This window comes from Oryzias latipes, chromosome 15 (assembly GCF_053564925.1).
Source record: "Oryzias latipes strain Hd-rR chromosome 15, Olatipes_Hd-rR_3.1".
Taxonomy (NCBI): Eukaryota; Metazoa; Chordata; class Actinopteri; order Beloniformes; family Adrianichthyidae; genus Oryzias; species Oryzias latipes.
In genome coordinates this window covers 31948943-31975214 of record NC_136251.1, presented here as the reverse complement: position 1 = coordinate 31975214, position 26272 = coordinate 31948943, and the positions used below count along the sequence as shown (strand labels likewise).

General features: G+C 47.2%; 3 protein-coding genes and 2 long non-coding RNA genes across 8 annotated transcripts; 3 read left to right on the top strand and 2 right to left on the bottom strand.

Annotated features, from left to right (window-relative positions):
• Positions 1 to 1919: 1919 nt before the first annotated feature.
• fam83ha (family with sequence similarity 83 member Ha) lies at positions 1920 to 12616 on the bottom strand. 3 transcript variants are annotated; one of them, XM_078932092.1, is made up of 6 exons: positions 12246 to 12616; positions 7141 to 7585; positions 6906 to 7070; positions 6379 to 6503; positions 3042 to 6298; positions 1920 to 2900 (listed from the first exon to the last, which is right to left on the bottom strand). In XM_078932092.1, the coding sequence occupies exons 2-6, from the start codon at positions 7582 to 7584 to the stop codon at positions 2635 to 2637; spliced, it is 4257 nt and encodes a 1418-aa protein (XP_078788218.1). In that variant the 5' UTR covers position 7585; positions 12246 to 12616; the 3' UTR covers positions 1920 to 2634. The 3 variants fall into 3 exon arrangements, with proteins under 3 accessions (XP_078788218.1, XP_078788215.1, XP_078788216.1); XM_078932089.1 differs by having other exon boundaries at positions 1920 to 6298; XM_078932090.1 differs by having other exon boundaries at positions 1920 to 6298; positions 12242 to 12451.
• A 3780-nt stretch (positions 12617 to 16396) lies between these two features.
• Positions 16397 to 17674, top strand: LOC144984170 (uncharacterized). The gene is made up of 4 exons (XM_078932114.1): positions 16397 to 16526; positions 16604 to 16811; positions 17015 to 17234; positions 17436 to 17674. The coding sequence occupies exons 2-4, from the start codon at positions 16642 to 16644 to the stop codon at positions 17526 to 17528; spliced, it is 483 nt and encodes a 160-aa protein (XP_078788240.1). The 5' UTR covers positions 16397 to 16526; positions 16604 to 16641; the 3' UTR covers positions 17529 to 17674.
• A 141-nt stretch (positions 17675 to 17815) lies between these two features.
• Positions 17816 to 18430, top strand: LOC144984172 (uncharacterized). The gene is made up of 2 exons (XR_013647862.1): positions 17816 to 17995; positions 18153 to 18430. It is a non-coding gene; the product is annotated as an uncharacterized LOC144984172 (long non-coding RNA).
• Positions 18431 to 18563: 133 nt separating this feature from the next.
• Positions 18564 to 25344, top strand: mlh1 (mutL homolog 1, colon cancer, nonpolyposis type 2 (E. coli)). 2 transcript variants are annotated; one of them, XM_023963487.2, is made up of 19 exons: positions 18564 to 19006; positions 19113 to 19203; positions 21175 to 21273; positions 21345 to 21418; positions 21497 to 21569; positions 21642 to 21733; positions 21798 to 21840; positions 21902 to 21990; positions 22057 to 22169; positions 22243 to 22336; positions 22405 to 22558; positions 22669 to 22982; positions 23977 to 24098; positions 24211 to 24319; positions 24387 to 24450; positions 24516 to 24680; positions 24761 to 24853; positions 24924 to 25034; positions 25098 to 25344. In XM_023963487.2, the coding sequence occupies exons 1-19, from the start codon at positions 18900 to 18902 to the stop codon at positions 25251 to 25253; spliced, it is 2163 nt and encodes a 720-aa protein (XP_023819255.1). In that variant the 5' UTR covers positions 18564 to 18899; the 3' UTR covers positions 25254 to 25344. The 2 variants fall into 2 exon arrangements, with proteins under 2 accessions (XP_023819255.1, XP_078788235.1); XM_078932109.1 differs by lacking the exons at positions 18564 to 19006; positions 19113 to 19203 and adding an exon at positions 19214 to 19311.
• A 267-nt stretch (positions 25345 to 25611) lies between these two features.
• LOC144984171 (uncharacterized) lies at positions 25612 to 26231 on the bottom strand. Its single transcript, XR_013647861.1, has 3 exons — positions 26027 to 26231; positions 25884 to 25938; positions 25612 to 25773 (listed from the first exon to the last, which is right to left on the bottom strand). It is a non-coding gene; the product is annotated as an uncharacterized LOC144984171 (long non-coding RNA).
• Between the last annotated feature and the right edge of the window lie 41 nt (positions 26232 to 26272).

The window sequence follows — 26272 nt, the reverse complement described above, 5'->3', positions numbered from 1 at the left end:
CTGCCACATTCAGATGGTTGGGTCAGAATTTGGCCTCAACAACATGAAAGCATGGATCCATCCTGCCTTGTATCAACGGTTCAGGCTGGTGGTGGTGGTGTCATGGTGTGGGGATGTTTTCTTTGTACCAACTGATCATGGTTCCAACACCACAGCCTACCAGAGTATTGATGCTGACCATGTCCATCCCTTTCTGACCACAGTGGACCATCTTCTGATGCTACTTCCAGCAGGATAAGGCTCCATGTCATCAAGCTGGAATCACCTCAGACTGGTTTCTAGAACATGACAATGAGTTCTCTGGACTCAAACGTTCTCCACAGTCACCAGAACCCAGTAGAGAACCTTTGGGATGTGGTGGAACAGGAGATCAGCATCATGGATGTTCAGCAGATAAACCTGCAGCAACTGAGTGATGCTGTCATGTCAACATGGACCAAAGTCTGAGGAATGTTTCCAGAACCGTGTTGAGTCGATGCCACCAAGGATTAAGGCGGTTCTGGGTTGACTTCAGCTGCTCAGCTCTGTGGTTGCTGCCATGTTGACCTGTTGAAATGTTACAAAACTTCTAAAAAAAACAAAAAAGCCAAAAGGGTGAATCTAACAAACCTGGCATAGGTGGAGATGCAAAAGTCTTCAAATGTTGCTTGTTTCAGAATGAAAACCCCTCCCGGTCTGTCACAGACATTTAATCTGACCTCAGGGGGAGAACAGATTTGGGACGGAAAGTCTTGGAGTGTGTTTCTGTTGTACATTTACAATAGAGTGATTAACCTGGTTGCATAACATACATATGTACCAGACTTAACCCCCTTTCCACATTTGACCCACACGACTCTGAACTGCTGCTGTTTTCTTGCTTTGACTTACATTGAAGTTTCTGTGTGGAAACAGAGTTAAGGGGGTGTGGCTCCTCTGACCTTTCGTTTGGAAACCTGCTTCAAACAGGAAGTGTTAGTGTTGAAGCTCTGGACCCATTTCATCTCCACCTCTTTCACTCCCTTCCCATTTCTCTGATCGACCCCAGAGGTGCCAGTCACCACTGTCTCCAGGTCAGCCCTCACCTGTATGGAAGCAGCACCTCCACCAGTCAAATCTATCAACTTTATCATGAGCAGAGTTTCTTTAGAAGAGTTAGTCCAAATTCATTTTTATCCTTTGATAAACAAAGAAAATAATCATTTAAGTGGAGAAAATATGATGCAATACTGCCCCCCCTGTCTGCCTGATGTCATGGAAACCATGAGAGAAAACATTTTCAATTAAAATCTTCAAACACTAAAGAAAAAGATAAAACAGGAATGTATGTCAGATCAAAACAGCAAAGCTTACAAATATTGTCGTCGGGTCAAAATGACCCATCAAATCAACCAGAAACCACAGTCACTCCTTTTCCGTTGGGCTTTTCTCATTCTGTTGAGTTTTCTCAGGGTCCCCCCCCCCCCCCCCCCCACTCATCACACCAGAAATAGAGGAGCTAATGCTGGAGATGACATATCTGGATGGTTTTATCAAATATGAAGAGATCTGGAAAAGAATGGATGAGACTGAGCTGATCCTCTTTGGAAAACAAGGAGATACATCCCAGTTAAATAACTAATTTGTCCTGCAGGTGGAGCTGAAGATTTGGCTGGAAACCTCTGAACAACTTTTGCCAAAGTGTTGTTGTCATGGAAACATGGAAAACTATGCAGTAAAACCAGTCCATGTTGGCATTTTCAGAGTTCATGTGAAACCTTTAACCACCAAAACCAGCTTTCTGGTTTCAATCTGTTGTTTTCCTCTTTCTGTGGATGTTTTTAAAGTAGATCAGTTTCCCCAAAGGGGTCAAACTTAACATTAAGCTGGGAGTGAAGCAGAAAAGCATCTTTTCAAAACATTCAGCTCCTTCAGAGTCAGGAAGGACCAAACCATCAGGAGACGTTCTCAAAACTTTATTAACAAATGCCAAACATTGCCTCAAATACTTTGAAATGAATTTTGTGCCAATTTATAAAAGGCTTTTTTAGGTTGATGATCATTGATGTAACACAACAGATAACATGGAATATTCATCTACACATCCTCTGGTAAACATGCTTTCACCTTTTTGTGACATCTGGCTGCAAAAACCAGCTGCAGATAGAAAAACTACAACAGAGCCGGTAGTCCTTTGGTGAAGTAAACATGTTGCTGGTATGAACTGACTGACAGTTGTGCTTTCATTTATTTACACATTCCTGACCACGGCCACAGCTCTTTTACAAAGTTTGGATTTGACACAACACTTGACAAGCCTTCTTTTATAACAGCTGTTGTGATAAAAGCCAAGGTCAGGTCAGGCCTGGTGGCAGAGACAGTTGCTGACATTGCACTTCCCCCATGCGGACAGTAAAACGTGCCCCTGGGAGGAGCACGCCGCCGCGTTCCCGGGAGGACACGGCGGCGTGCTCCTCAGGCTGAACATGGCGGGGACTTTCTGCTCTCTGTTCTATTCTTGTTTTGATTTTCGGAGTCGACGCTGATGGAAGTCAGTCTGTAAAAAGGGAGCGACCCCTTGTGTTTGGTCTTGTTAGGGCGCCATCTGTTAAAGTCACAGAGCTTAAAGTTTGTTTACTGCGGCGTTTGTCGGCAGAGGAATAGCGGGAGGCACCTTCATACCTCAAAGCGGCTGTAAACTTTCCTCTCCTTCCGGCAGCTCTGTATCCTCTCCAGCAGCTTCTCGCGCTCATGAGGACACTTGGGCTGCCCCCTCCGATAGACTCCGCCTCTCATGGCGTTTCTGTCGACTCCCTCTTCCTTCTCGTCGTCGGTGACTGGCGACTCTTTGGTGGCCTCGTTTCTGCTCTGGCAGTTGGCAGAAATCTGCCCTAGAAGCAGCTTTGTGTCGTCCCGGAGGTTGCTGCTGGAGAGCACGTTGGCTGTTGAGGAGAAGTAGCGAGACTGGTTGGGTTTGGGCTGTTTGGGCAACGTCTCTGAACTTTTCTCACTCGCCACGGACTCTTGGGAACCACGTTCATGGTTCTTGTTCGTGTCCTGGAGGTCATGAAGGGTTTTCTCACCTGTGTCGGGTAATTGGGGCTCTTTGAGAGGTCTCTCTGCAGGAACAGGAGCCGGCCCGCTGTGGCTCTCGGGGGAATCTGCTTCAGGTGTTTTGGATGGCAAATGAGCCTGTGTGAGGGGTTGAGGGGGGGGGATCAAAGACTCTGGATGTCGTAGATTGACAGGAAGGCTTTCCTCTGATGAAGGCCCGTCTGTTTCAGGAGTCACAGCTGCCTTTGGAGACGGTGGTTCTGCTTTGGCCGGCGTGGGGGCATCAGAGTCCACCGGGTCACAGGGAGGTGGATCTGGTTCCGGAGAAGAAAGCGTGTCAGAGACAGAGGGAGGAGGCGGGTCTGCACTGAGTGTTATAGGAGAGGGCAAAGGTGCAGCGGTTTCAGGAGAATCAGGCCTGGAGGCGGGGTTTTGTCTGGATTGACTGAGTAAACCTGTCATGTCTTGTTGACCCACTGAGGGGCTGAGAATGGGAGACGAGCTGCCAGGTTTGTCAGACTCTGGTGGTTGAAGAACCTCAGTCCTGTCTTCAACCGTCTTTTGAAATGAAGGAAGATCCGATTGAGCTGGTTCGGATCTGGAAACGTCTTTCTCTGGAGACGAGGCGGAGCGTTCCACACAGTCTGAGGTGGACTGCGGTGATAAAGTGTCGGTTTCTGCAAGAGCTTCAGGAAAAGTGTTGGACTCCACATGGGAAGAGCCACACGTGGACTGGTGAACTACATCTGGAAGAGTTTGAGAAGATTCTTCAGCAGAGAAGTGGGAGTCTGGTGGTGACGACACCACACACTCAGGTTTAACAGCGTTTGGTGATATGTGAGGGGGCGGAGCTAAACCAGAATCAGAATAAACTTTTGATACAGAGGTCTCCTCTGTGGTCCAAGGACTGGAGGGTAAACCTGGTGGGTTGGAGAGGTCTGGGTCTGGTGGTGGCTCAGGAGTGTAGACGATTGTTTGAGCTGATTCTGGGTTTTGGACTTCAGGAAATAAGGAAGTGCCCCCTGACCCGGTGGTGACTGAAGAGGAGCTCTCTGAAGCAGAAGACCTGTCTGTGCCGTCTACAGCATGTAGAGATGGCAGCTCAGCGGTCGTTCCGTCTGCTGATGTGGGTCGATCGCTGGTTTCCTTCATAAAGGCCTCACTGGGATCCTCTGATGGTTTTCCAGTTCCCACAGACACGGGCAGGTCAGCAGAAGACCCTCCCAGCGCTGAAGCTTTGCTTTCTGGTCCGTGGCTCAGTTGGGGCCCGATGTCGCCTTTGCTCACTTTGTCGTGGCTTTCTGAAGGCAGAGCAGCTGAATCCTGCGTCATCCTCCCAGCGAACGCTGCGTTTTCCTGTGACAGATCCTCAGATGTTGAAGCCACAGGGTCTGAGATGACTATTAAAGGAGGCTCTTGGTTTTCTGAGGATGACGAGCGCTCAGCATCCACCGGTGGCCTTAACTCCGCCTTCTTTTCTGCCTCTGCCACCTGAGCAGCTTTGCGCTGTGCAGCCAGCTCTTTGAAAAACAGGAGCCTGTTGTCCGGATCACTCATATCTAGGGAATCTAAAAATAACGGCTTTGGTGGTTCCGGTTTCTCTGTTTTGGGAGGCTCAGAGTCAGCGGGTTTGGACTCAGGCCCTGGCAATGACAGCTTATCTCGCTTCTCATCTGGATTTGCTGGAGGATCTTTGGGGTTGTGCTCCTTTGATGGCTCTGGTTTACAGCTTACTTCATCTGGTTTGGAGGGTTCGGAGGACGAGGCGTCACAAGAAGAAGGCTTTAGGCTACGGCTCCAATTGAAAAGCTCTCTGGCACCAGATCTCCTTTGTCCCAAAACCTGGGACACAAAAGTTGGTTTGGTCTGTTTGGCGTCGGTGTTTTCCTTCTGTTCTTCCTGCAGTTCAGAGGCAGACGTTTCTTCAGCCGCCGGCTGCTGCTCCAGAGAGCTGAAGATCAGGGAGGATCGTAACCTGGAGCTCCTCTGCAGAGCGGCGTTGTAATTCCTCTTGAAGGACTCCTCCCTGCGAACCGGAGTGCCTTTGGCCTCCGTTTGCTCCACCTGCATCCTTTCTCCTTCTTTGGTAGAGGATGACTCTGATGGAGTGGGTGATGTTTTGATTTCTGCTGCCTCAGCAGCCGTATTTAATGACCTCCTGGGCGGCTCCAGCGTTTTGCTGTAGTTTGGAATGTGGCTCGCCCTGGGAACAGCAGGAATCTTGAACTCTCTGATGTTCGGGATTTTAAAACTGGACAAAGTGGGTTCAGGTGCAGTTTGCTGAGAGGGATTAGGGGGCTCATCAAAAGCATCGGGGGCCTGCAGTGGTGCCAGCGGTAGGCCCTCGTCTCCAGAGCCGTCACATGCACTGAGGTATGAGCTGATCCTCCAGTTCCTCAGCCCCCGTTTCACTGCAGGATCCTTACGGTCTGCAGAGGGTTCTTGTAAAAACAGCTTCTGCTCGGCTGAGTTTGAAGGAGTGGGCGATGTCTGACAGGCGTACGGCTGACCAAAACCTGTTTTCTTCAGCTGAGGGGGGACTAAGGGCAAACTGTTCGATAATTTGTCTGAGCTCGGCTCAAAGTCCACATTTCTAGTTGATGATAAATAGTTATGGACAGGATCAAAGTTATCGGACAGCGGCCCTTCTTGTGGTAAACCGGGATCCCAGTTTTGTTCTGCCGTCTGAAAGTCTTGATTCCAAAACTTGTCGTAGGCACTGTTGTTTGCTTCTGGCCCCGGATAAGGATGGGCACCTTTGGGAAACGGCTTTCCCTGAAGTTCAAAGTCTGGCATCCTCGGCTGCTGCAGCAGCGGTAAAGAGAATCTGTCAGGACCCCCTTCAGCATATGAGTGTCGTTTGTAAGCCTGGTTTTCCACCATGGGAATCCGGCACGGGCCCTGATCAAAGCCAGGATCCATGTGTTCGTGCTGGGAGGAAAACCTCCTGTGCAGGTCTGCAGGGCCCCGCAGGGACCCCTGCCTTTTTAGAGCTATCATCTTCCAGTCCCCTTCCCGCTCTTCGTAGGCAGGCCTTCTCCATTCATCGGACTGACCAACGTTCCCGGCCAGAAACTTCCGTGGCTCTCGGTACATCAGAGCCTTCTCGTCGGGGTATGGTCTCTTATGTGAGAAGCCGAAATCCTCCATTTGAGCGGGCACGTCAAGAATCAGCGGCTGCGACTGCGCAAACAGGATCCGGAACTCCTCGTCAAAAGTGGTGACGAACTGTCCCAGGAACAGGTGAGCCATGCAGCGGTGCAGCTTCTCAAAGGACCACATGTAGCTGGACAAAGGCAACAGTTTGGACTGTTACTTTACACACAAAATGTGAAAATGTCCTCCATGACAATCAAGCCGGTTTACCTGTAATTTCCACTCAGAACAGCTCTGCAGTCAGTCAGCAAGAAGCGATCCAACATCTGACCTTTGAAGGATTTCCCTGAGCGGCACTGATACGTCATCCCAGACACTGTTCTTACCCGCAGAAACTGCAAGAGATTTCAAAAATCCACTAAAATGACTACGTAGTTTGGAAAAAGGTTTGTGGAAATCTTTCAAAGTTCCCTTCCAAGACAGGGGGCAGTGTTATGCCGCACAACTACGCTGTCCAATCAGGATAAACATGATTGGATTCCACTGTGCTTATTTTTGAATTGCTTTCCTGAAGGTAAACGTCCTTCCAGGAATTGTTGAAATGTTTATTATTCCCAAAGAATGCAGGCAAAACGCTGGGAAAAGGGCTGACTGAAAACAGGAACGTACCTTTAGAGTCTGTTGTCAAACTAAATCAAGTTGATGGTTTTAGTTTATAGATAAATACTAACTACTGTGGAGGTTTCACGTCTTTTTCTCTGACTCCCCACGAGGACGGGTAAAGTTCCTTTACTCACTTCAAAGTTTTGCAGATTCACTCTGCAGTTCTGCACCATTTGAATAAAGAGGTGTGCACTCTGCTCATCCAGCAGGATGTAGACCGCCACGTTCCTCAGGGCAGCATTGAGAATATCTGCCAGTATGTCCACATCAGTGAACGTGTCCATCACCATGGCGATGACCTGAGGAGACCAAGGAGGAGTCAACAACAACAAACCCCCGCAACACCCAGAAAGATGGCTGAAGGCCGACCTGCTGAGCGTTCTTGATCAGCCGCCGGGCCTGATCCTTGATGCTTGGCATGTCCGGCTCAGGCGGGTTGACCAGGGTGGTGACCTCAGTGGGTCCGAGGAAGGGGTTCATCTGGGGCCAGCCCAGGTCCAAGCCCGGCACATCCTGGTCAGAGTGGATGGGCCAGTAGGTGTCTGAAGACCCATCTCCTCCACTCTCCAGGAAGTGCTGGTCCAGGGGGCCGCCCTGCTCAGGAGCATGAACGCAGCTTTGGATGTACTGGATTTCAGGAGTGGAGAGGAAGTCCACCACGTCTGCTCTCTGCAGGAACTGGTAGTACCCTTCCAGGTCCTCCTCCACCAGGGCGTCAATCGCCAAGCGGTACTCCTCACGGTAGTGGGGAGGCAGGTAGTTTGGGTCGAGGGGGTTGTCCCCCGCAGAGGAACACTGGGATCGACGAGCCATGCTGTTGACGGGGAGCAGACAACACGGTCATCTGTGGCGGACTAACGCCAGGTTTCACTCGACTCACCTGAGCTGCAAATGACCATCAGCCCAGAGGAACATGTTCTGTGTTCTATTGCAGCTGAGGGGAAGAGTTCAGTGACTACATGTGAGGATTAGAACATGTGGGGGTTAGAACATGTTAAGATTAGAACATGTTAAGATTAGAACATGTGAGGGTTAGAACATGTGAGGGTTAGAACATTTGAGGATTAGAACATGTTAAGATTAGAACATGTTAAGATTAGAACATGTTAAGATTAGAACATGTTAAGATTAGAACATGTGAGGGTTAGAACATGTGAGGGTTAGAACATTTGAGGATTAGAACATGTTAAGATTAGAACATGTTAAGATTAAAAACATGTGAGGGTTAGAACATGTGAGGGTTAGAACATTTGAGGATTAGAACATGTTAAGATTAGAACATGTTAAGATTAGAACATGTGAGGGTTAGAACATGTGAGGGTTAGAACATTTGAGGATTAGAACATTTGAGGATTAGAACATGTTAAGATTAGAACATGTTAAGATTAGAACATGTGAGGGTTAGAACATGTGAGGGTTAGAACATTTGAGGATTAGAACATGTTAAGATTAGAACATGTGAGGGTTAGAACATGTGAGGGTTAGAACATGTGAGGGTTAGAACATGTGAGGGTTAGAAAAGATTAGAACATGTGAGGATTAGAACATTTTAAGATTAGAACATGTGAGGATTAGAACATTTTAAGATTAGAACATGTGAGGGTTAGAACATGTGAGGGTTAGAACATTTGAGGATTAGAACATGTTAAGATTAGAACATGTGAGGGTTAGAACATGTGAGGGTTAGAACATGTGAGGGTTAGAACATGTGAGGGTTAGAAAAGATTAGAACATGTGAGGATTAGAACATTTGAGGGTTAGAAAAGATTAGAACATGTGAGGATTAGAACATGTGAGGGTTAGAAAAGATTAGAACATGTTAAGATTAGAACATGTGAGGATTAGAACATTTGAAGATTAGAACATGTGAGGATTAGAACATTTGAGGGTTAGAACATGTGAGGGTTAGAACATGTGAGGGTTAGAACATGTGAGGGTTAGAACATGTGAGGGTTAGAACATGTGGGGGTTAGAACATGTGAGGGTTAGAACATGTGGGGGTTAGAACATGTGAGGGTTAGAAAAGATTAGAACATGTGAGGATTAGAACATGTGAGGGTTAGAAAAGATTAGAACATGTTAAGATTAGAACATGTGAGGATTAGAACATTTGAAGATTAGAACATGTGAGGGTTAGAACATGTGAGGGTTAGAACATTTGAGGGTTAGAACATGTGAGGGTTAGAACATGTGAGGGTTAGAACATGTGAGGGTTAGAACATGTGGGGGTTAGAACATGTGGGGGTTAGAACATGTGAGGGTTAGAACATGTGGGGGTTAGAACATGTGAGGGTTAGAAAAGATTAGAACATGTGAGGATTAGAACATGTGTGGGTTAGAACATGTGAGGATTAGAACATGTGGGGGTTAGAACATTTGAGGATTAGAACATGTTAAGATTAGAACATGTTAAGATTAGAACATGTTAAGATTAGAACATGTTAAGATTAGAACATGTGAGGGTTAGAACATGTGAGGGTTAGAACATTTGAGGATTAGAACATGTTAAGATTAGAACATGTTAAGATTAGAACATGTGAGGGTTAGAACATGTGAGGGTTAGAACATTTGAGGATTAGAACATGTTAAGATTAGAACATGTTAAGATTAGAACATGTGAGGGTTAGAACATGTGAGGGTTAGAACATTTGAGGATTAGAACATTTGAGGATTAGAACATGTTAAGATTAGAACATGTGAGGGTTAGAACATGTGAGGGTTAGAACATTTGAGGATTAGAACATTTGAGGATTAGAACATGTTAAGATTAGAACATGTTAAGATTAGAACATGTGAGGGTTAGAACATGTGAGGGTTAGAACATTTGAGGATTAGAACATGTTAAGATTAGAACATGTGAGGGTTAGAACATGTGAGGGTTAGAACATGTGAGGGTTAGAACATGTGAGGGTTAGAAAAGATTAGAACATGTGAGGATTAGAACATTTGAGGGTTAGAAAAGATTAGAACATGTGAGGATTAGAACATGTGAGGGTTAGAAAAGATTAGAACATGTTAAGATTAGAACATGTGAGGATTAGAACATTTGAAGATTAGAACATGTGAGGATTAGAACATTTGAGGGTTAGAACATGTGAGGGTTAGAACATGTGAGGGTTAGAACATGTGAGGGTTAGAACATGTGAGGGTTAGAACATGTGGGGGTTAGAACATGTGAGGGTTAGAACATGTGGGGGTTAGAACATGTGAGGGTTAGAAAAGATTAGAACATGTGAGGATTAGAACATGTGAGGGTTAGAAAAGATTAGAACATGTTAAGATTAGAACATGTGAGGATTAGAACATTTGAAGATTAGAACGTGAGGGTTAGAACATGTGAGGGTTAGAACATTTGAGGGTTAGAACATGTGAGGGTTAGAACATGTGAGGGTTAGAACATGTGAGGGTTAGAACATGTGGGGGTTAGAACATGTGGGGGTTAGAACATGTGAGGGTTAGAACATGTGGGGGTTAGAACATGTGAGGGTTAGAAAAGATTAGAACATGTGAGGATTAGAACATGTGTGGGTTAGAACATGTGAGGGTTAGAACATTTGAGGGTTAGAACATGTGAGGGTTAGAACATGTGGGGGTTAGAACATGTGGGGGTTAGAACATGTGAGGGTTAGAAAAGATTAGAACATGTGAGGATTAGAACATGTGGGGGTTAGAACATGTGAGGGTTAGAACATTTGAGGGTTAGAACATGTGAGGGTTAGAACATGTGAGGGTTAGAACATGTGAGGGTTAGAACATTTGAGGGTTAGAACATGTGAGGGTTAGAACATGTGAGGGTTAGAACATGTGAGGATTAGAACATGTGGGGGTTAGAACATGTGAGGGTTAGAACATGTGAGGGTTAGAACATGTGGGGGTTAGAACATGTGAGGGTTAGAAAAGATTAGAACATGTGAGGATTAGAACATGTGGGGGTTAGAACATGTGAGGGTTAGAACATTTGAGGGTTAGAACATGTGAGGGTTAGAACATGTGAGGGTTAGAACATGTGGGGGTTAGAACATGTGAGGGTTAGAACATGTGGGGGTTAGAACATGTGAGGGTTAGAAAAGATTAGAACATGTGAGGATTAGAACATGTGAGGGTTAGAAAAGATTAGAACATGTGAGGATTAGAACATGTGGTGGTTAGAAAAGTTTAGAACATGTGAGGGTTAGAACATGTGGGGGTTAGAACATGTGGGGGTTAGAACATGTGGGGGTTAAAACATGTGACGGTTAGAAAAGATTAGAACATGTGAGGATTAGAACATGTGGGGGTTAGAACTCGTCATTCAGAGCAACAACTAGTGTCCCACAGGTCCATGTCATGTGTGTGTTAGTACTTTACACAGCTGGTAGTAACTAATGCATTACACTTAGTTACTGGAGTAACTACAAAAACACTATAGTACTCCTTTGGGAGGTCCTGTATCATCTCAGGTCTTACTTCAACCACATCAGATTTGTGATCCAGAAACATTCTGCTAACTTTGATACTCGGATACCTGGAGTACATTCACCTAATTACTTTGGCTGTTATGTTTACCAGTTTATCTACAACAAGATCAATAAAGTAACTATAAACACATTTAGGTGGATTTGTGGATCATATTTAGAAAAACAAGAAATTATCACAATAATTGGCAACAAAGTTTTACTACATGAGTAATGTAGTACATAGGTACTATTTACTTGTACTTCAGTTACTATCAAGTACTGCTACTCTTACTTAAGTAATTTTTTAGATGAATGCTTTAAACTTCTAGTAACTAATGTTTCCGAAAGTACCCTTCGCAAAATGTACTACACTTGAAGTCCTTTATGTAGTATACTTGAGAATACTACAGACCATGAATGTGTAGTGTAGGAGGTATCCTAAGGAAATACTTCCTCAGACTAAATTGCAACGTTTTAAGTTTATGACATAAATTAAATAAAAAGTAAACTTCAAGTGTACTCACAAACTTTTAGTAGAGGTTAAGTATACTTGTAGTACATGTTTTGCTACATCTACTTTGACTTGAGTAATGTTTTAGATGAATACTTCAAACTTCTAATGGTTCCTTTCCTCATAGCCCTGCAGTAATCTGAGTACTCATAGTTTGATTCCTTTCCTTCGTCTGCAGTACAGCAGAGAGATCCTCAGCAGTGAGGCTGGAATCCGACCGCAGGATCGAGCTGCTGGGTGTGGCTCCACGATCTGCCAAAAGTCGCTTTTTTCAACCGTTTTAGGAATAAAAACAAAATGTTTGTCAACATAAACACAAACAAAGTTCTAAAGCACCGCCGCTGAGTCTGAATACCGTTTGTTTACTAAGTTTTCTGACCGGAAAACACGTCTCTGAAGTGTTTTTTCTTCATAAAAACAGAATCTCGGAATCTCTCGGTTTGTTCTCTCCGGGGCTCAGACGGTCAGAACCCGTTTTTTTGTCGGTTTACCGGGTGACCTTGCGGGACGCGGCTGAACTCACTCACTCCGTTCTTAGGCGCTGCGTGGACCCGACTGTCCGCGGCTCATGTCCACGTTCCCCGGGGGCCCGGCTGTGGTCGGCGGCTGCAGATGGCGTCCTCCCCCCGCCGCCTCACGCGGACATGTCGCCGTTAAACCGGTTCAGGTTCCTGTGAGATCTCCGGGCGCGCGCGCGGGCGGCAGCCGTCGACTGGAACGATCGCCCCGCCTCGACCGGGGCTGCGCTTTCTTCTGCCGCCGGACGCTGCACGCCTCTCATCGGCCAGAGTCCGCCCAGAACCGCCGCTGTCGCGAGGAAAAGTTCGGGCTCGGTCCCGATCGGTTCCGTGGATCCGGTTCCGTCCCTTCTCCCTCCAGGCGGAGAATCACAGAAACGGCTCGTTTTGGGGCTAAAACCCGAGATAAAACCCGGAAACGTGACTTTTCGGTGATAGTAAAGTTTGTTTGTTTGTTTGTTGTTGTGCGGGTCCACATGGATGTTGGAAACAGCCCCATTGCGGGTTCACGGAGATCAAACACGCAACATCAGGGTCACGTGACCGCCCGTCTCTGCGTGAAACTGATGCTGGATTCAGAAATCAGAAGATTTTAGAGAATGAATCATGAAGTTTCTGATCAGACCGACCGTTGATCCATAGGGGTCAGAGTGGACCCCCCCCCCCCAGGTTTTTATTCAATAAAAGCTGACAATAACAAAAACAGAGCAACACTGACTGGAAATGACAGAGTAATAGAGTAAAAATAGGGCTGTATTGATTAATTGATTGATTTCTATTCCTGCAATCCAACCAGATCCATCTGTCTGAGGCAGAATGGAACCTAAAAATTAAAAATGGTTTCAAAATGAGATTAATCAATTCTATCAATATTGGAAGATACCATCTGGATTGAGGTACAATAGATTAGTGTCTATAATGTAAAACCGACCAATCACAGCAGACGACACACATGTGACATCAGTCCATCATTCCAGTCCAATGTGTGGACAGACTTTGAATAAAGTCATGTGACCATCCAGTGTCTAGAATGTTCTAAGAATGTTCCCTTTGGATTCTTTGGATGTGGAAAAACAACAGTGGTGAACTTTAGGGAAACTAACATGTGAATGGATTTGACATTCATTCTAATTTACTTGTTGGTTTGGACACAGATTTCATTTAACTTGATGATCTGGAAGAAATCCAAGAATCTGGAAAACTGTTCAGTAGCAGGAATTTCTGTCTGGAAGTTTGGATGAAGAGGATCCGGATCTGATCATTCAGAATGAACTGATATCAAAAGTGAATCAAATCTGCAACCACAAATATCAAATGGAAGTGAATCGTTAAAATGAATCATTGCACATCGTTCACACCAGCAGCTCTCAATCCTTTGTCTTCTGAGAAATACTTCCAAACTGTCGTTCTCATCCGTCCAGCTGACTTCAAGTGGAATCATGGCATCAGGAGTGAAGACTTCAGGCTCTCTGAACATCTTCTGTGGTCAAATTCAAATTAATTTTATTTCTAGAGCACCTTTCATGCAAAGTAAACAGCTCAAGGAGCTGTACAGAAAAACCAACAAGGATGCAAAAAAGAAATAACTAAGCCCTTCATAATAAAATACACAAAAACAAACACAAGTAAAAGAGAAATGAAGAGAGAACCAGGAAGGCGCCGTCTGCTCTGTCCTGCTGTTGGCCTGGGTGTCATGGACACAAACCCCCCAGCCAAGGGGGAGAAAACACTCATAAACCGTCTCCAATGTAAAAGTGATCAATAGAAACGTTGAAATATAAAAACAGCTCAAATATAAACAATTAAGATAAGTTAATGCATAAAAAGCCTAAAAACCTGAAAAATAAATAAGAATAAGTTAAGATTTTAAGACAAAGAACAATAATAATAATAGTAATAAAAAACACACATTAAACAAATAAATATGCAGTAAAATATCCTAAAATATAACAGTAAAATGTTAGAGTCCCCATAGGAGATCTAATTAAAAGCTGAATTGAATAGATGGGTCTTTCATTTGTTCTTAAAAACCTGGACAGTGGATGAGGTTTTTAAATGACTGATGAACCGATAGAAAAAATGAAAGCAGTGAATGGGAGTTTATGCCAATAGATCCATGAACATTTGCTGAGCCAGAAAAACGGGACGCTCAGCTGTTGTCTGGGTCTCAGCACCACTTCTGGTTTCTTTTGGGTTTTAGAGCCGACTGACGACGTCTCTTCACCTCTGAGCAGTCACAGAGGCTCTTCTGTCAGGAATGATGTGTCGGTTCGTCGTCCCCTTCTGAACTCTTCACATTCATGTGAGTCAGGGGCCTCCTCTGGAGCGGGGCCCCAACCAGCCGCACCTGTTGACGCTGTCGACCTTTTACCGTCTCTTTATGATTGTGCGAGGCTCTGAGGGAAGCAGTCACTTATCTTCTTTTAAAACTCTTCAATAAGTTTTTGTTCTGTTAAACTCGGAGGACTTTCAGTGATTCTGTCACTGTAATGGTTAGGATGACTTTGAACTTTTCACAAAAACTTTATTGTTCCAAACGGTTCCTCACACCGGTTTTGCTATAAAGTGATTCTGACTTTATTTACATTTTCATGAGGAACAAGTCGCCTGAAAACATAAAAATGACCTTCAACACTGAGCTCAGCGCCACCGGCAAGTTTATTCTTATGGTTGGAACACTAGAAAATATGCATTCATTAAAAAAATTAAATGAACATACTGAGTAAAATACATTTATAAAAAGTATTTTCCTTATAGGTCTTCACTGAATTTCTACTAAACACCTGGAAAAAAGGGACGGCTAAGTAAGTTTTAGGATGCAGCTTTTTCACTCTTAAACACAAAGTCACGTTGCAAAAGTTTGATGAATCATGAAATCTCAGATTAATTTCAGATGCATTGAAACACGCCTGCGCTTTTATTTTGAAAGAGGCAGCTTTGGAGCTTTTGATGAACTCAGGCAGAAGAAGGACGTGCTCACAGAAACGCTCCCTTTGCTAATCTGGTGTCAAAACTTCTCCTATTGTCTGCTCAGATTAACAAGCTCTGCAGAGCTATTTAGACTAGACTGGGAACGCTTCGACTCATTTGGGCCTCAGCATCTTTCTGCTGCACAGTGACAACGCTCATGCCCAGCTACAGGTTAGGAGTTTCCGTGCAGCTCGTGGTTGGTTGAAGCTGAAAGGAGGGAACTCCAGAAGCTAGAATGGCTCTGCTGTCAGACCTAAAACAACCACGTCAGGATGAAATATGATGTAAAGCCAAGGAAGTGAAGCAATGCTGCTCAGGTCAGGACTTGAAGACAGTTCGTCATTGTTCCCTTCAGGCACCACCCAGGGCACACAGAGGAGAGGTGGGGATGGAAAGTCCACGTGTGGAGCTGCTGTGTAGCTGCAGAGACACACTCACGGTTCTGAACCTCCAGAACCAGAACCAAATGCAGATCTGGAGCCATCCCCTTTGGGAAAAGACTGAGAAACGGGGATTTGGACAGAAACCAAATCAAAGCCTGTCATTGTGTGAAGCATGCACTGGGATCTCGCTGTGATCTGTACCAGCGCTCATGGTTAGACTGGATTTGAGTCTGTTCTGTTCACACAAAGTCTGCGGAAATGATCGTGGACAGCTAGAGTCGCAGACGTCAACAAACCCGATTTCGTTTCCTGTTTTTAGCCATCAGCGGGTGCGGACACTTCCTTGTTTTGGCCATTTGCATAAATGTCATTGTTTCCACAACAACACAAACACAGAAAAGAGGAGGTTTTACTGGAGGTGAGGTTGTGACACGACGGGGGTGGGGGGGTCTGAAAACAGAAGATCCACAGAAACGTCAAAGCCGCAGAGGAATCCAAGACTGTCTGTTTATAGAAACGTGCGCATGCCTCACCTAAAGAATGCTTGGCGTGTGCACATGCTCACTGCACCATTGTTCCAGATGAAACACGTCGTGTTTAGACATTGATAATTGGCGGCTGCTTTGAGGTGAGGAAGATTTCGTCTTTTGTTTTCCTCAGGCTACATCTGATCAAACTCTGCTCACGTCTTCAGCCAAAAACCAGGAGACTTCCGGCTCCAGACTGGTCCTGGAGTAGTTCTGGAGTATTTCTGGGCTGGACTGGCGTTGGCCGGTCTTGTTGGACGTGGGCTCGTGCTGAAAGCAGGGATGGTTTCGGGGCCAAAACAAAGGCAAAGGCAGCACAGGTCCAAATGTGAAACCAGGCGGGTCTCATCTGCTGCGTGTTTTGCCATGTCGGGTAAAACCAGGACGAAGTCAGCCCTGTGGTCCTGCTTGTAGGAGCAGATATGAAAACTCTGCCAGCAGTCAGAGGCTGTCAAACTCTCTTTTCCAGCTTTTCTGTTTTTTACAGATGTTTTCCATCCTTTCGGTGTTCATCTGAACGTGAGGATGAGACAGAGGATGACAGCTAGCAGTGGGTCTGGGTGGACGGCGTTTTGTCTGAGGACAGCTGAGGGGCTGATGGGGAGAAAGTCTGGGAGGTTTTCACAGAGAGGGGAGGAACACAAAGGAGAAATGGACGGTGAGGCCAAAAGGAAGTGGAAGCATTTCTCAAGGAGGTGAGATCATGTTTGTCTGAGGATGTTACAGGGAGACGACTCCTCTGATGAACACGGGACAGCAAAATGCTGCCATTTTACTGAAAACACAGACACTTGACGTAGTATTAGACATCCAGGCACTAAATGAAAGACTGTCATGAGAGGAAGGATCAGCAGCTCTGTAATTGTCTCTTGGAAAGGCCTTGACATGTTCCATGCAGCCTCCTTTCAACACCACCGTCCCTGCAGCTCCGTCACAAGAGCATGATGGTCATCAGCACCTCTGTGGGGAAGAAAGGAGCAAACAACCACGGACAGGAACCTCCCTCCTGTCTGGTTCCAGAGGAAGATGCAGCGATGAGGTCCGGCGTTCAACTGCAGCGCGGCGCCCATGAGCTGCAGAGGGGGCTGTGTGACGGTAGCCTGTTCATCCATGGGCAGGTGTGTCAATACATCCCACCTGTGCAAACCACACTCACAAACCTGTACAGCTGAGCTGCAGACAGCAGTCTGCAAACGTAATCGTCATGTTTAGAGCCCAGACTGTGGACGAAAGGACACAGACTGCTTGTTAAGGTGGTATGGCGTTCTTTACATTTTTATTTCCTGCTGTTTCCATCACTATTGTGCTGCATCCTGCAGAGCATCCTGCAGAGCATCCTGCAGAGCATCCTGCAGAGCATCCTGCAGAGCATCCTGCAGCTCCCAGAGGACACATCCAGCCCTGGACTGTGACTTCATGCAAAGTCTAACAATGGCTTTTCCTTGACAGTGAACTGACTTGAACAGGAACAGAACAGTTCTGATGCACAGCAGCCATGACGGCACCTCTAAAAGACAGAGCTCACTCTGTGACAAAGCTAGACTTCCACACGGTTCCTCAACGCCACGCTGACTTCCTTTCATGCTTCCAGTGACCTTTCAGGTTGTGCAGTTTTCTTTTGTGGCCATTGTTTGTGGTTAGCTGCTCTTGAAATGACACCAGGGTGATAAAGACTCTGAAAAAATGCTGCTCAACTTCTAAACTGTGACAAGAGTTCTCCTGAGGCTGTTGGCTTAGGCAGCTTACTCTAAACATCCAGCAGCTTCACATTCCAGCCAGAGGAGCCAACAGGAGACGAGATGTCAGTCTGACTGTCATCTCACAGACTGAAGGTCATTTTCAGAAATCACTCAAAGAGAAGACAGCTGTTTTCAACAAGGTGAAATATACACAATCAGTAGATTTTCCCTAATATATTTTCACTCATTTGAGCAAATGTGAGCAAAGTTTATGCATCTGCAATAAAAAAAAAAAGACGTGGAAAACTTTTGTAAAAGTAACTTTCCTCATCGGCCGTTTTTCATGTGTTCAAACAGCGCCGCCCCCTGGACAACCTGCTCTCTACATTTTATTCAGCTGAGCTCATTCTCCCTGAGGCCAACATGCAGCAAACCAACACTGAGGGCTTCAGCAGCGACACTTGCTGCACAAATACGACTTTGTGGATCTGTCATTTAATGCCCATTTTATTGTCTAAATGTCTTTTATTTGCCATTATTGGTGTTACTGTTATCTGTCGTATATCCTCCTGGCATTAATTGTTTGACATTTTAATGTATGTTTGAACATAAATAAATCTAAACAAAAACCTGCAGTTGTGGGTGTGAGCGCCAAAACACTTGTGGCGCTGTTGTGAAATATTTGTGAAATGTTAACCAACGAAGAAGAAAGGCAACCAATGATTGTCATGATTCACAGAAATTCCCGCCCTCTGAGCGTCCCGCTTTAACTTTGAAGATCGTATATTTTGAGAAGACGCATCACTCCATTGCAGGAGGCCCCGTTAATAAACAGATTATTTATTAAAGAAAATGAATTCAAACTTCTTAGCATGAATGAAAATAAGTGAATATTTAGATTAACATGTTAATTTTAAGAAACTGGCATGAAGATAGGTTTTTTCCTATGTTAGCGTTTAGTGTGTGAGTGATGCGTCGTTTCTCGCGTGGTTTGCTGCCTGCTCATTTGTTGGGGGTAAAGATGTCAGCCGGGATTGTTCTGCGGCTGGGAACAGCAGAAACAAACGCGTTCAAGAACCTCTAGAAGCGTGGAAGGGGAAGAACATGGCGGGAGTCATCCGGCGGCTGGACGAGACGGTGGTGAACCGCATCGCTGCGGGAGAAGTGATCCAGCGTCCCGCAAACGCGGTGAAGGAAATGATTGAAAATTGGTAATGGAAAAAAAAAGATAATATGTCTGCCTAAAATCCCGTCATGTGTTCAGACTGAGTTCCACACACGAATGTAACCCTACGTGTATGTGTTTTAACGTCTCAGTTTGGATGCAAAGGCCACAAACATCCAGGTGACCGTGAAAGACGGCGGCTTGAAGCTGCTGCAGATTCAGGACAACGGAACCGGAATCCGGGTGAGTTCCGTTTCCGGTCTGAGCATCAGGTGGACCTCAGGGCTCTGTACCTTCACCCTCACCTTTACACTGAAGGACTGGGAGGGATTCAGACTGAAAAAGTATCTGGTATTGAATCCATATCCAGTTATTTTCGGACTTGAGACTCATTTGTTTCCAGAAAAGACTTAAATGAAGCAGCGATGTAAACAGAGCAAAGCAAAGCAAGGACCTTCATTTGTAGAATTACTAATCCTTGCAATAAAAGTCACTGAAAGTAGAATTTTTCTTCTGGAAACAAGAAGATGGACTAAACCAGTTTGTGGATTAAATCAAACATTTAAATGATGAATGTTTTCTCCGCCTAGGAGGAGCATCAGAACCTTTTCTTCGTCGTAGAAGGACCAGGGGCCTCATTTATAAACGTTGCGTACGCACAAAAGAAGGCGTACGCCACTCTCTACGCAATAGTTGAGATTTATAAAAAGCAAACTTGACGGGAAAATGTGCGGTCCTCCACGCAAGCTCTGACCCAGACGTACGCACAAAAACGGGTGAAATGAGAAATGGCGACACCGTCGGCAGATGGAAGAAACACGTGAAAGTGACAGTGTGTGCCAAATCGTTCCGGCATGTGCTGTGCTACACAATGTGGCACAGCTTAAAAAACGTGCCTCTACCCCCTGGCGCTGATTGCTGTGTTGGCCCCGACCCTGAACCCCATCCCCACGCATTTGAGCCAAATGCTGCTGCTGTGCGCCAGCGTTTGGAAGTGATGCGTCGCTTATAAAGAAAAAGAGGTGTGGAAAATATTATTTATTTAAGAATTCCCTCATCGTGCAGTTTATTTCAGTCAGGGCGATCTTGATTTCGCCCAACTCCTTGGCCACCTCTCTGATTGAACTACTGACTTCCCTCTGCATTTCAAGGACTGCATCGGTGAGGACACGCCCACTGCTGGAGGGTTGAGAGCCGCGTGCCGTGGAGACGCTGGGTCCAGACGGCTGCTCAGCTGCAGCATCGTAACCACTGGAACACCCAGCAACTAAAATAAAATTGTTCTATATTAATAATCTGTAATTGTGTAGCCTGCATACATGTGACTTGACTGCATTCATTTTAATAATTTCTCTTACCTGTGTCAGCCTGACCCTGGCGCGTCGGCGTCCCCTCCGAGGAGGACGCCGATAAGGGGGACTTAATAGGGATTCCCCAATAATAGCAGCCAGTTTCTCATCAAGAGGGGTCAGCTCCGCTCCCCCCCCCACCCCCCGTGGCGGACACACTCTGCCGATGCAGCGCTAGACGTTTTTTTGCCTCGACTTTGATGTCCGACCATTTCTTTTTTATTTCGGCCACGGTCCAAGGTTGTGAGGCTACAGCATTTTCGGCGTCTGCCACCGTTTGCCGCTCACGTGCCTTTTTGGCTTTAGTAATGCCCACACTGTGCCCTCCAAACAACGTTTTATCCTCTTTTCCACCTCGCCAACGATAACTTCTACTTCACATTGAGTGAAGTTACGTTTTTTTGATTTCCCCTCTGTGTTTGCCATGGTTTAGCAAACCATGAATATTAATTTGTGGGCGTTTCACGGACTATTTATGGGCAACTATGGGCGTGTCATGGAGCCGCAAAAAGCTGCGCTGCATTTAGAATCGGTTGTGATTTATAAAGGGAAAGATGCGTAGGATGTGCGTGCGCACGGTTTAATAAATCCGAATATTTCTGTGCGTACGCACGTCCTATGTTTCATCCGTACGCCACTTCTGACGCAAATCCTACGCAAAGTTTTATAAATGAGGCCCCTGGACAGCAGATTGTTCTTTAGGAACCTCCAGACGTCATGTTGCTTCATGTGTCCCATCCGTGTGTTGAAGGCTGGTGACACCTGCAGCATCCGAACATAGAGAGGCTGAACAGACAGCTGAAGGCTGGTTCTGCTCTGGTTCTGCTCAGTGGGATGTTCACACTGTTTGTAAATTCTCCCTCAGAAAGACGACATGGAGATCGTCTGTGAAAGATTCACCACCAGCAAACTTCAGACCTTTGAGGACCTTTCATCCATTGCAACCTATGGATTCAGAGGAGAGGTGAGGATGTGAGGAGCCGCGGGCCCCCGGACGGCTCCTGGACGGCTCCTCATCTCCTCTGTGTTCTGCAGGCTCTAGCTAGCATCAGCCACGTGGCCCATGTGACCATCACCACCAAGACAGCTGATGCCAAGTGTGCCTACAGGTGCTCCCACTGGAGGATCTGGCTGTGTCCCGTCACTGCAATAAAGTTACTGTAACCGATTACTTCTGCTCTGAACAGAGCCAGCTACAGAGATGGAAAACCCAGAGGCCCCCCCAAACCGTGTGCTGGGAACCAGGGGACCCAAATCATGGTCAGTTCCTGGAGGGAAGCAGCCAAACATGAAGAGCACCGATGCTGAGAAAACGCTGGTGATCTTCTGCAGGTGGAGGACCTCTTCTACAACGTGTCCACCAGGAGGAAAGCCCTGAAGAGCCCCGCTGACGAGTACTCCCGGATCGTGGAGGTGGTCAGCAGGTGAGCTGCAGCCAGCATTCATGTGGAGTCAACCTGCCCGTGCTCAGTGTCCTGTTTCTGCAAGGTACGCCATCCACAACTCAGGAAAGAGTCTGACGGTGAAGAAGGTGAGCCGTACTCTGGGGGGTGGGGGGTGTCTTCCATGTATTTTCTGACCTCCTTCTGCAGCAGGGGGAGACTGTGGCCGATGTCAGGACGCTGCCCAACGCGTCTGTGGTCGACAACATCCGCAGTGTTTTTGGAAACGCCGTCAGCAGGTAGCGCTGCACGCCGGCCTCTGGGGTCATGTGACTTCCGCTGCGTGACGGTCTGCGTGTTTCCAGGGAGCTGATCCAAGTCGGCTGTGAAGATCCCAAGCTGGCCTTTAAGATGAGCGGCTACATCTCCAACGCAAACTACTCCGTCAAGAAATACGTCTTCATCCTGTTCATCAACCGTACGTCATCTCGCACGTCGCCGTGGTCACCGTGGTCAGGTAACAGTCAACGTTGTTTTCTGCCGTGCTGCAGATCGTCTGGTGGAGTCCAGCGCTCTGAAGAAAGCGGTGGAGACGGTTTACGCTGCATACCTTCCTAAGAAGACGCACCCTTTCCTGTACCTCAGGTAGGCAGCAGCTCAGCCCCCGTCGTCTCCTCTCTGCTGGGGGGTTAAAGTTTTCGTGACCTTCACAGTCTGGAGATCTCACCTCAGAACGTGGATGTGAACGTTCATCCCACAAAGCACGAGGTGCATTTCCTGCACGAGGACAGCGTCATCGAGAGCGTTCAGAAGCACATCGACGGCAAACTTCTGGGCTTCAACTCGTCCCGGACCTTCTTCACTCAGGTACGTTGTGACATCATCACTTCCTTATTGTCTGCAGAAGATCCCACCTCCAGGTTCTCTCTGCTCCCCCCACCGTGAACGCTGCCATCATCAGTGACTCTGCTTCTCAGACGCTGCTGCCGGGTCCGCTGAAGGCCTCCAGCTCCTCAGCAGAACCTTCTGAGCGGGTCTACGCTCACCAGATGGTCAGAACCGACTGTCGCTCCCAGAAACTGGACGCCTTCCTTCGGCCAAAGGAGAAGCCCCCGCCTGACCCTGAAGCTGCCAGTGTGGGGCGGGTGGAGAGCAGCCCCCCCCGGCAGCACATGGGGGAGATGGCGGACTCACAAGATGCAGAGGCGCGGCAGGAGGCGCGGCAGGAGGCGCGGCAGGAGGCGCGGCAGGAGACGCGGCAGGGCGGGGAGAAAGCTCAGGACGTTGTGAGGTGATCAGCAACGTTTCTGACCGTCAACTGGAAAAGCAGCCGCTAAAATAAAAATCCTCATAAATGTGCAGAGAGGAGCTTCAACGTTCAGGAGTTCAGCCAAACATTAGGAAACTAAATCCCATGAGAGCTTTGGAGGAGAAGCAGCTCGTCGCTCTCATCTGCTGATGTTTAAACCACAAACCAATGAGCTCAACTGACAGTTTTTGGTGTAGAAACGCAAACACTAAATGCTTTTTCAGTTGTTTTTGTGAAACTATCAGAGCAGATGCTGGTGATGACTCAGGAAACTCTTTGGAAACATCCTCCATTATAAATCTATTAAGATGATTTCCTGTAAAATAACAAATGTAATTAATTAATTTCAGATTTTAGGTCAAAAGCTTTTCTCCAGATTATGTAGTTGAAGCAACAATGAGGGGAAATAAAAACATGTAAATGAAAAAGATTTGATAACATTTCCAGAAAAACAAGAAAGAGCCCAGAACGGAGCCCTGAGGGACCCCAAAGGGTCACGTCAGATTGAGCCCCGTTTACACATCGTTGTACATTTTGTTCCAAACCCGTAACAAGCATCGTCTCAGAAATCTGTAATTGCCATCAGAAAGAGTTTCCCAGAATTCTCAGTGTCAGGAGCTTCTGGCCGGAATGAGGATTTGGTTTTCAGGAGTCCTTTAGTTTGCATGTCTGATCACGACGCCGGAGCAGGTCTGAACGTGGAGTCAGAGCGGGAAAATGCGACTCATCAGAAGCAGCTCGATGAGTCAGCACTTCCTCCAGAGGACACAGATTTTCCCTTAAAGTGTTTTTTCCGTATATGTGCAGTTAAGGTGACGCCCGCCTCAGTATTTTGGACGTTTTCCGTCCTGCGGTTCCCTTCAGTCTTCACCGTTCCTGACGTTAAAGTCGGTGAAAACGGGAACATTCTGCTGGGTTTTTCCTGAGAGCTGCAGTTATTCCCTCTGTTGTGACGACGGTTTGTGTTGTGAGGCAGAAAACGACAGAGGAAGGAGGAGGAGGAGGAGCTGACGGCTGCAGCCACGCCCAGGAGGAGGGTGGTGAAGTTAGTCAGTGTGAAGGAGCTGAGGGCAGAGATTTCTGAGAATACCCACAAAGGTGAGAACGCGGCGGCTTTGCTTCCATCATGACAAGCTGTGTAAACACGCCCCTCCCTTGTTGTTGCCATGCCAACACAACAGAAGCAGCTGTGTGTTTCCCCGGTCTGCAGGCCTGCAGGAGATGCTGCAGAAGCACTCGTTCGTGGGCTGCATCGACCCCCAGTGGACTCTGATCCAGCACCACACCAAGCTGTACCTGCTGAACACCACCAAGCTCAGGTGCGGCTTTAGGAAACCCTGGCCCCGCCCACCTGTCCGTGTCTGACTGCTCCCCTGTCTGTTCCAGCCAGGAGCTCTTCTACCAGATCCTCATCTATGACTTTGGGAACCTGGGCGTCCTCAGACTGTCTGTAAGTAGAGCGGACCTGGGAGGGCCAGGAACCCGCTCAGGTCTCACCTGTAGATGTCCTCGCAGACGCCGGCTCCTCTGTACGACCTGGCCATGCTGGCCCTGGACTCCGAGGAGAGCGGCTGGACTGAAGACGATGGTCCAAAGGAAGGCCTGGCTCAGTACATTGTGGACTTCCTGAAGAAGAAAGCCGAGATGCTGGAGGACTACTTCTCCATGGAGATAGACCAGGTGACCTTCTGGTTCTTAAACTCCTCCCATGTTTGTAGAAGGGATCGGTCGTGCACCCTAACCGCTAGTGTCCACGGCAGGAGGGAAACCTGACCGGGCTGCCGCTGCTCCTCGACAAATACACCCCCATTCTGGAGGGCCTCCCCATCTTCATCCTGCGGCTCGCCACGGAGGTGAGACCCCTGAAGGTTCAGGAGCGTGTGGCGTGTGGAAACGGGACGTTTGAGTGTCTGTGTCGTTCAGGTGAACTGGGACAGCGAAAAGGACTGCTTCCGAGACTTCAGCAGGGAGTGCAGCATGTTCTACTCCATCAGGAAGCAGTTCGTCCTGGAGGCGGAGCCGGGGGCGGAGCAGGTGAGGGGAGTGGCTTCTGGGATTTCCGTCAAAGGCTGTGAAATGACGGCTGTGATGTTTCAGGAGGCCGAGGGGAGTTCCTGGCGTTGGAAGGTTGAGCACGTCATCTTCAAAGCCCTGCGGACGCTCTTCAGTCCTCCAAAGAGGTTCAGCGAGGACGGCGCCGTGCTGCAGATCGCCAACCTGCCGGACCTTTTCAAAGTTTTCGAGCGGTGCTGAAGCTGGTGGACCCAAATGGGGCTGGAATTCTGACGTCACGTGTTTTTGCTATAAATAAAGTCAAACGTTTGTTAAATGAGCCGAAAAACAAGTTCATCCTTCGGGCAGAAGTCCAACTCTTGAGAAGTGGAACCGGGTCAGAACCAGTTCAAACTGACAGCTGCACATTGGTTAGTGTGCAGGGAGACGGATCACATGTCTGCACTCCGCTGGTCACAGATCTGTGACATCACAAAGAAACGGCGTCATGCGTTTCATGAATCAGAAGAAAAACTGCAGGGAAAAGAAAACTGCAAATTCCACATTTATTCTCAAGAAATCTTAAATATTTGGAAATAAGAATCACTGAAACGGCATCAAACAGTTGCTTCTATATATTTTCAAATAACCACCTTTTTTTTGTTTTCTTTTTAAATCCGCCGTTCTGTACCTGGTAAAAGTTTCATTGAGCAGTGCAGACCCCAGTCTCCTAGTGTGAAAAGGCACTTCACTGTGTGAGGGAAGCTGGGACAGAGCAGGCCTGGTTCAGACCCGGAGCAGACCCGGTTCAGGCCCGGAGCAGACCCGGTTCAGGCCCGGAGCAGACCCGGTTCAGGCCCGGAGCAGACCCGGTTCAGGCCCGGAGCAGACCCGGTTCAGGCCCGGAGCAGACCCGGTTCAGGCCCGGAGCAGACCCGGTTCAGACCTGGTTCAGACCCGGTTAAGACCCGGTTCAGGCCCGGAGCAGACCCGGTTCAGACCTGGTTCAGACCCGGTTAAGACCTGGTTCAGACCCGGAGCAGCCACAGGGTTAAAAGCATCATTCTGCCGTTCATGCAAACGACCAAAAACCAGCCCAGCACCCGTCCGCCAGAGAGAAAAGCTTCTCCTGTCGTGACCACAGAAATGTCCTCAGAAGTCTCCCAGCAGCGTTTCAGTGGAGTCGTTCCCCCAAAGTGATGACGGCTTGTTAAAGTTCAGTTCCTGGGCTACAGGTTCAGGTGCTGTCTGTTCTTGGTGTGGTTAGCTACAGATCTGCG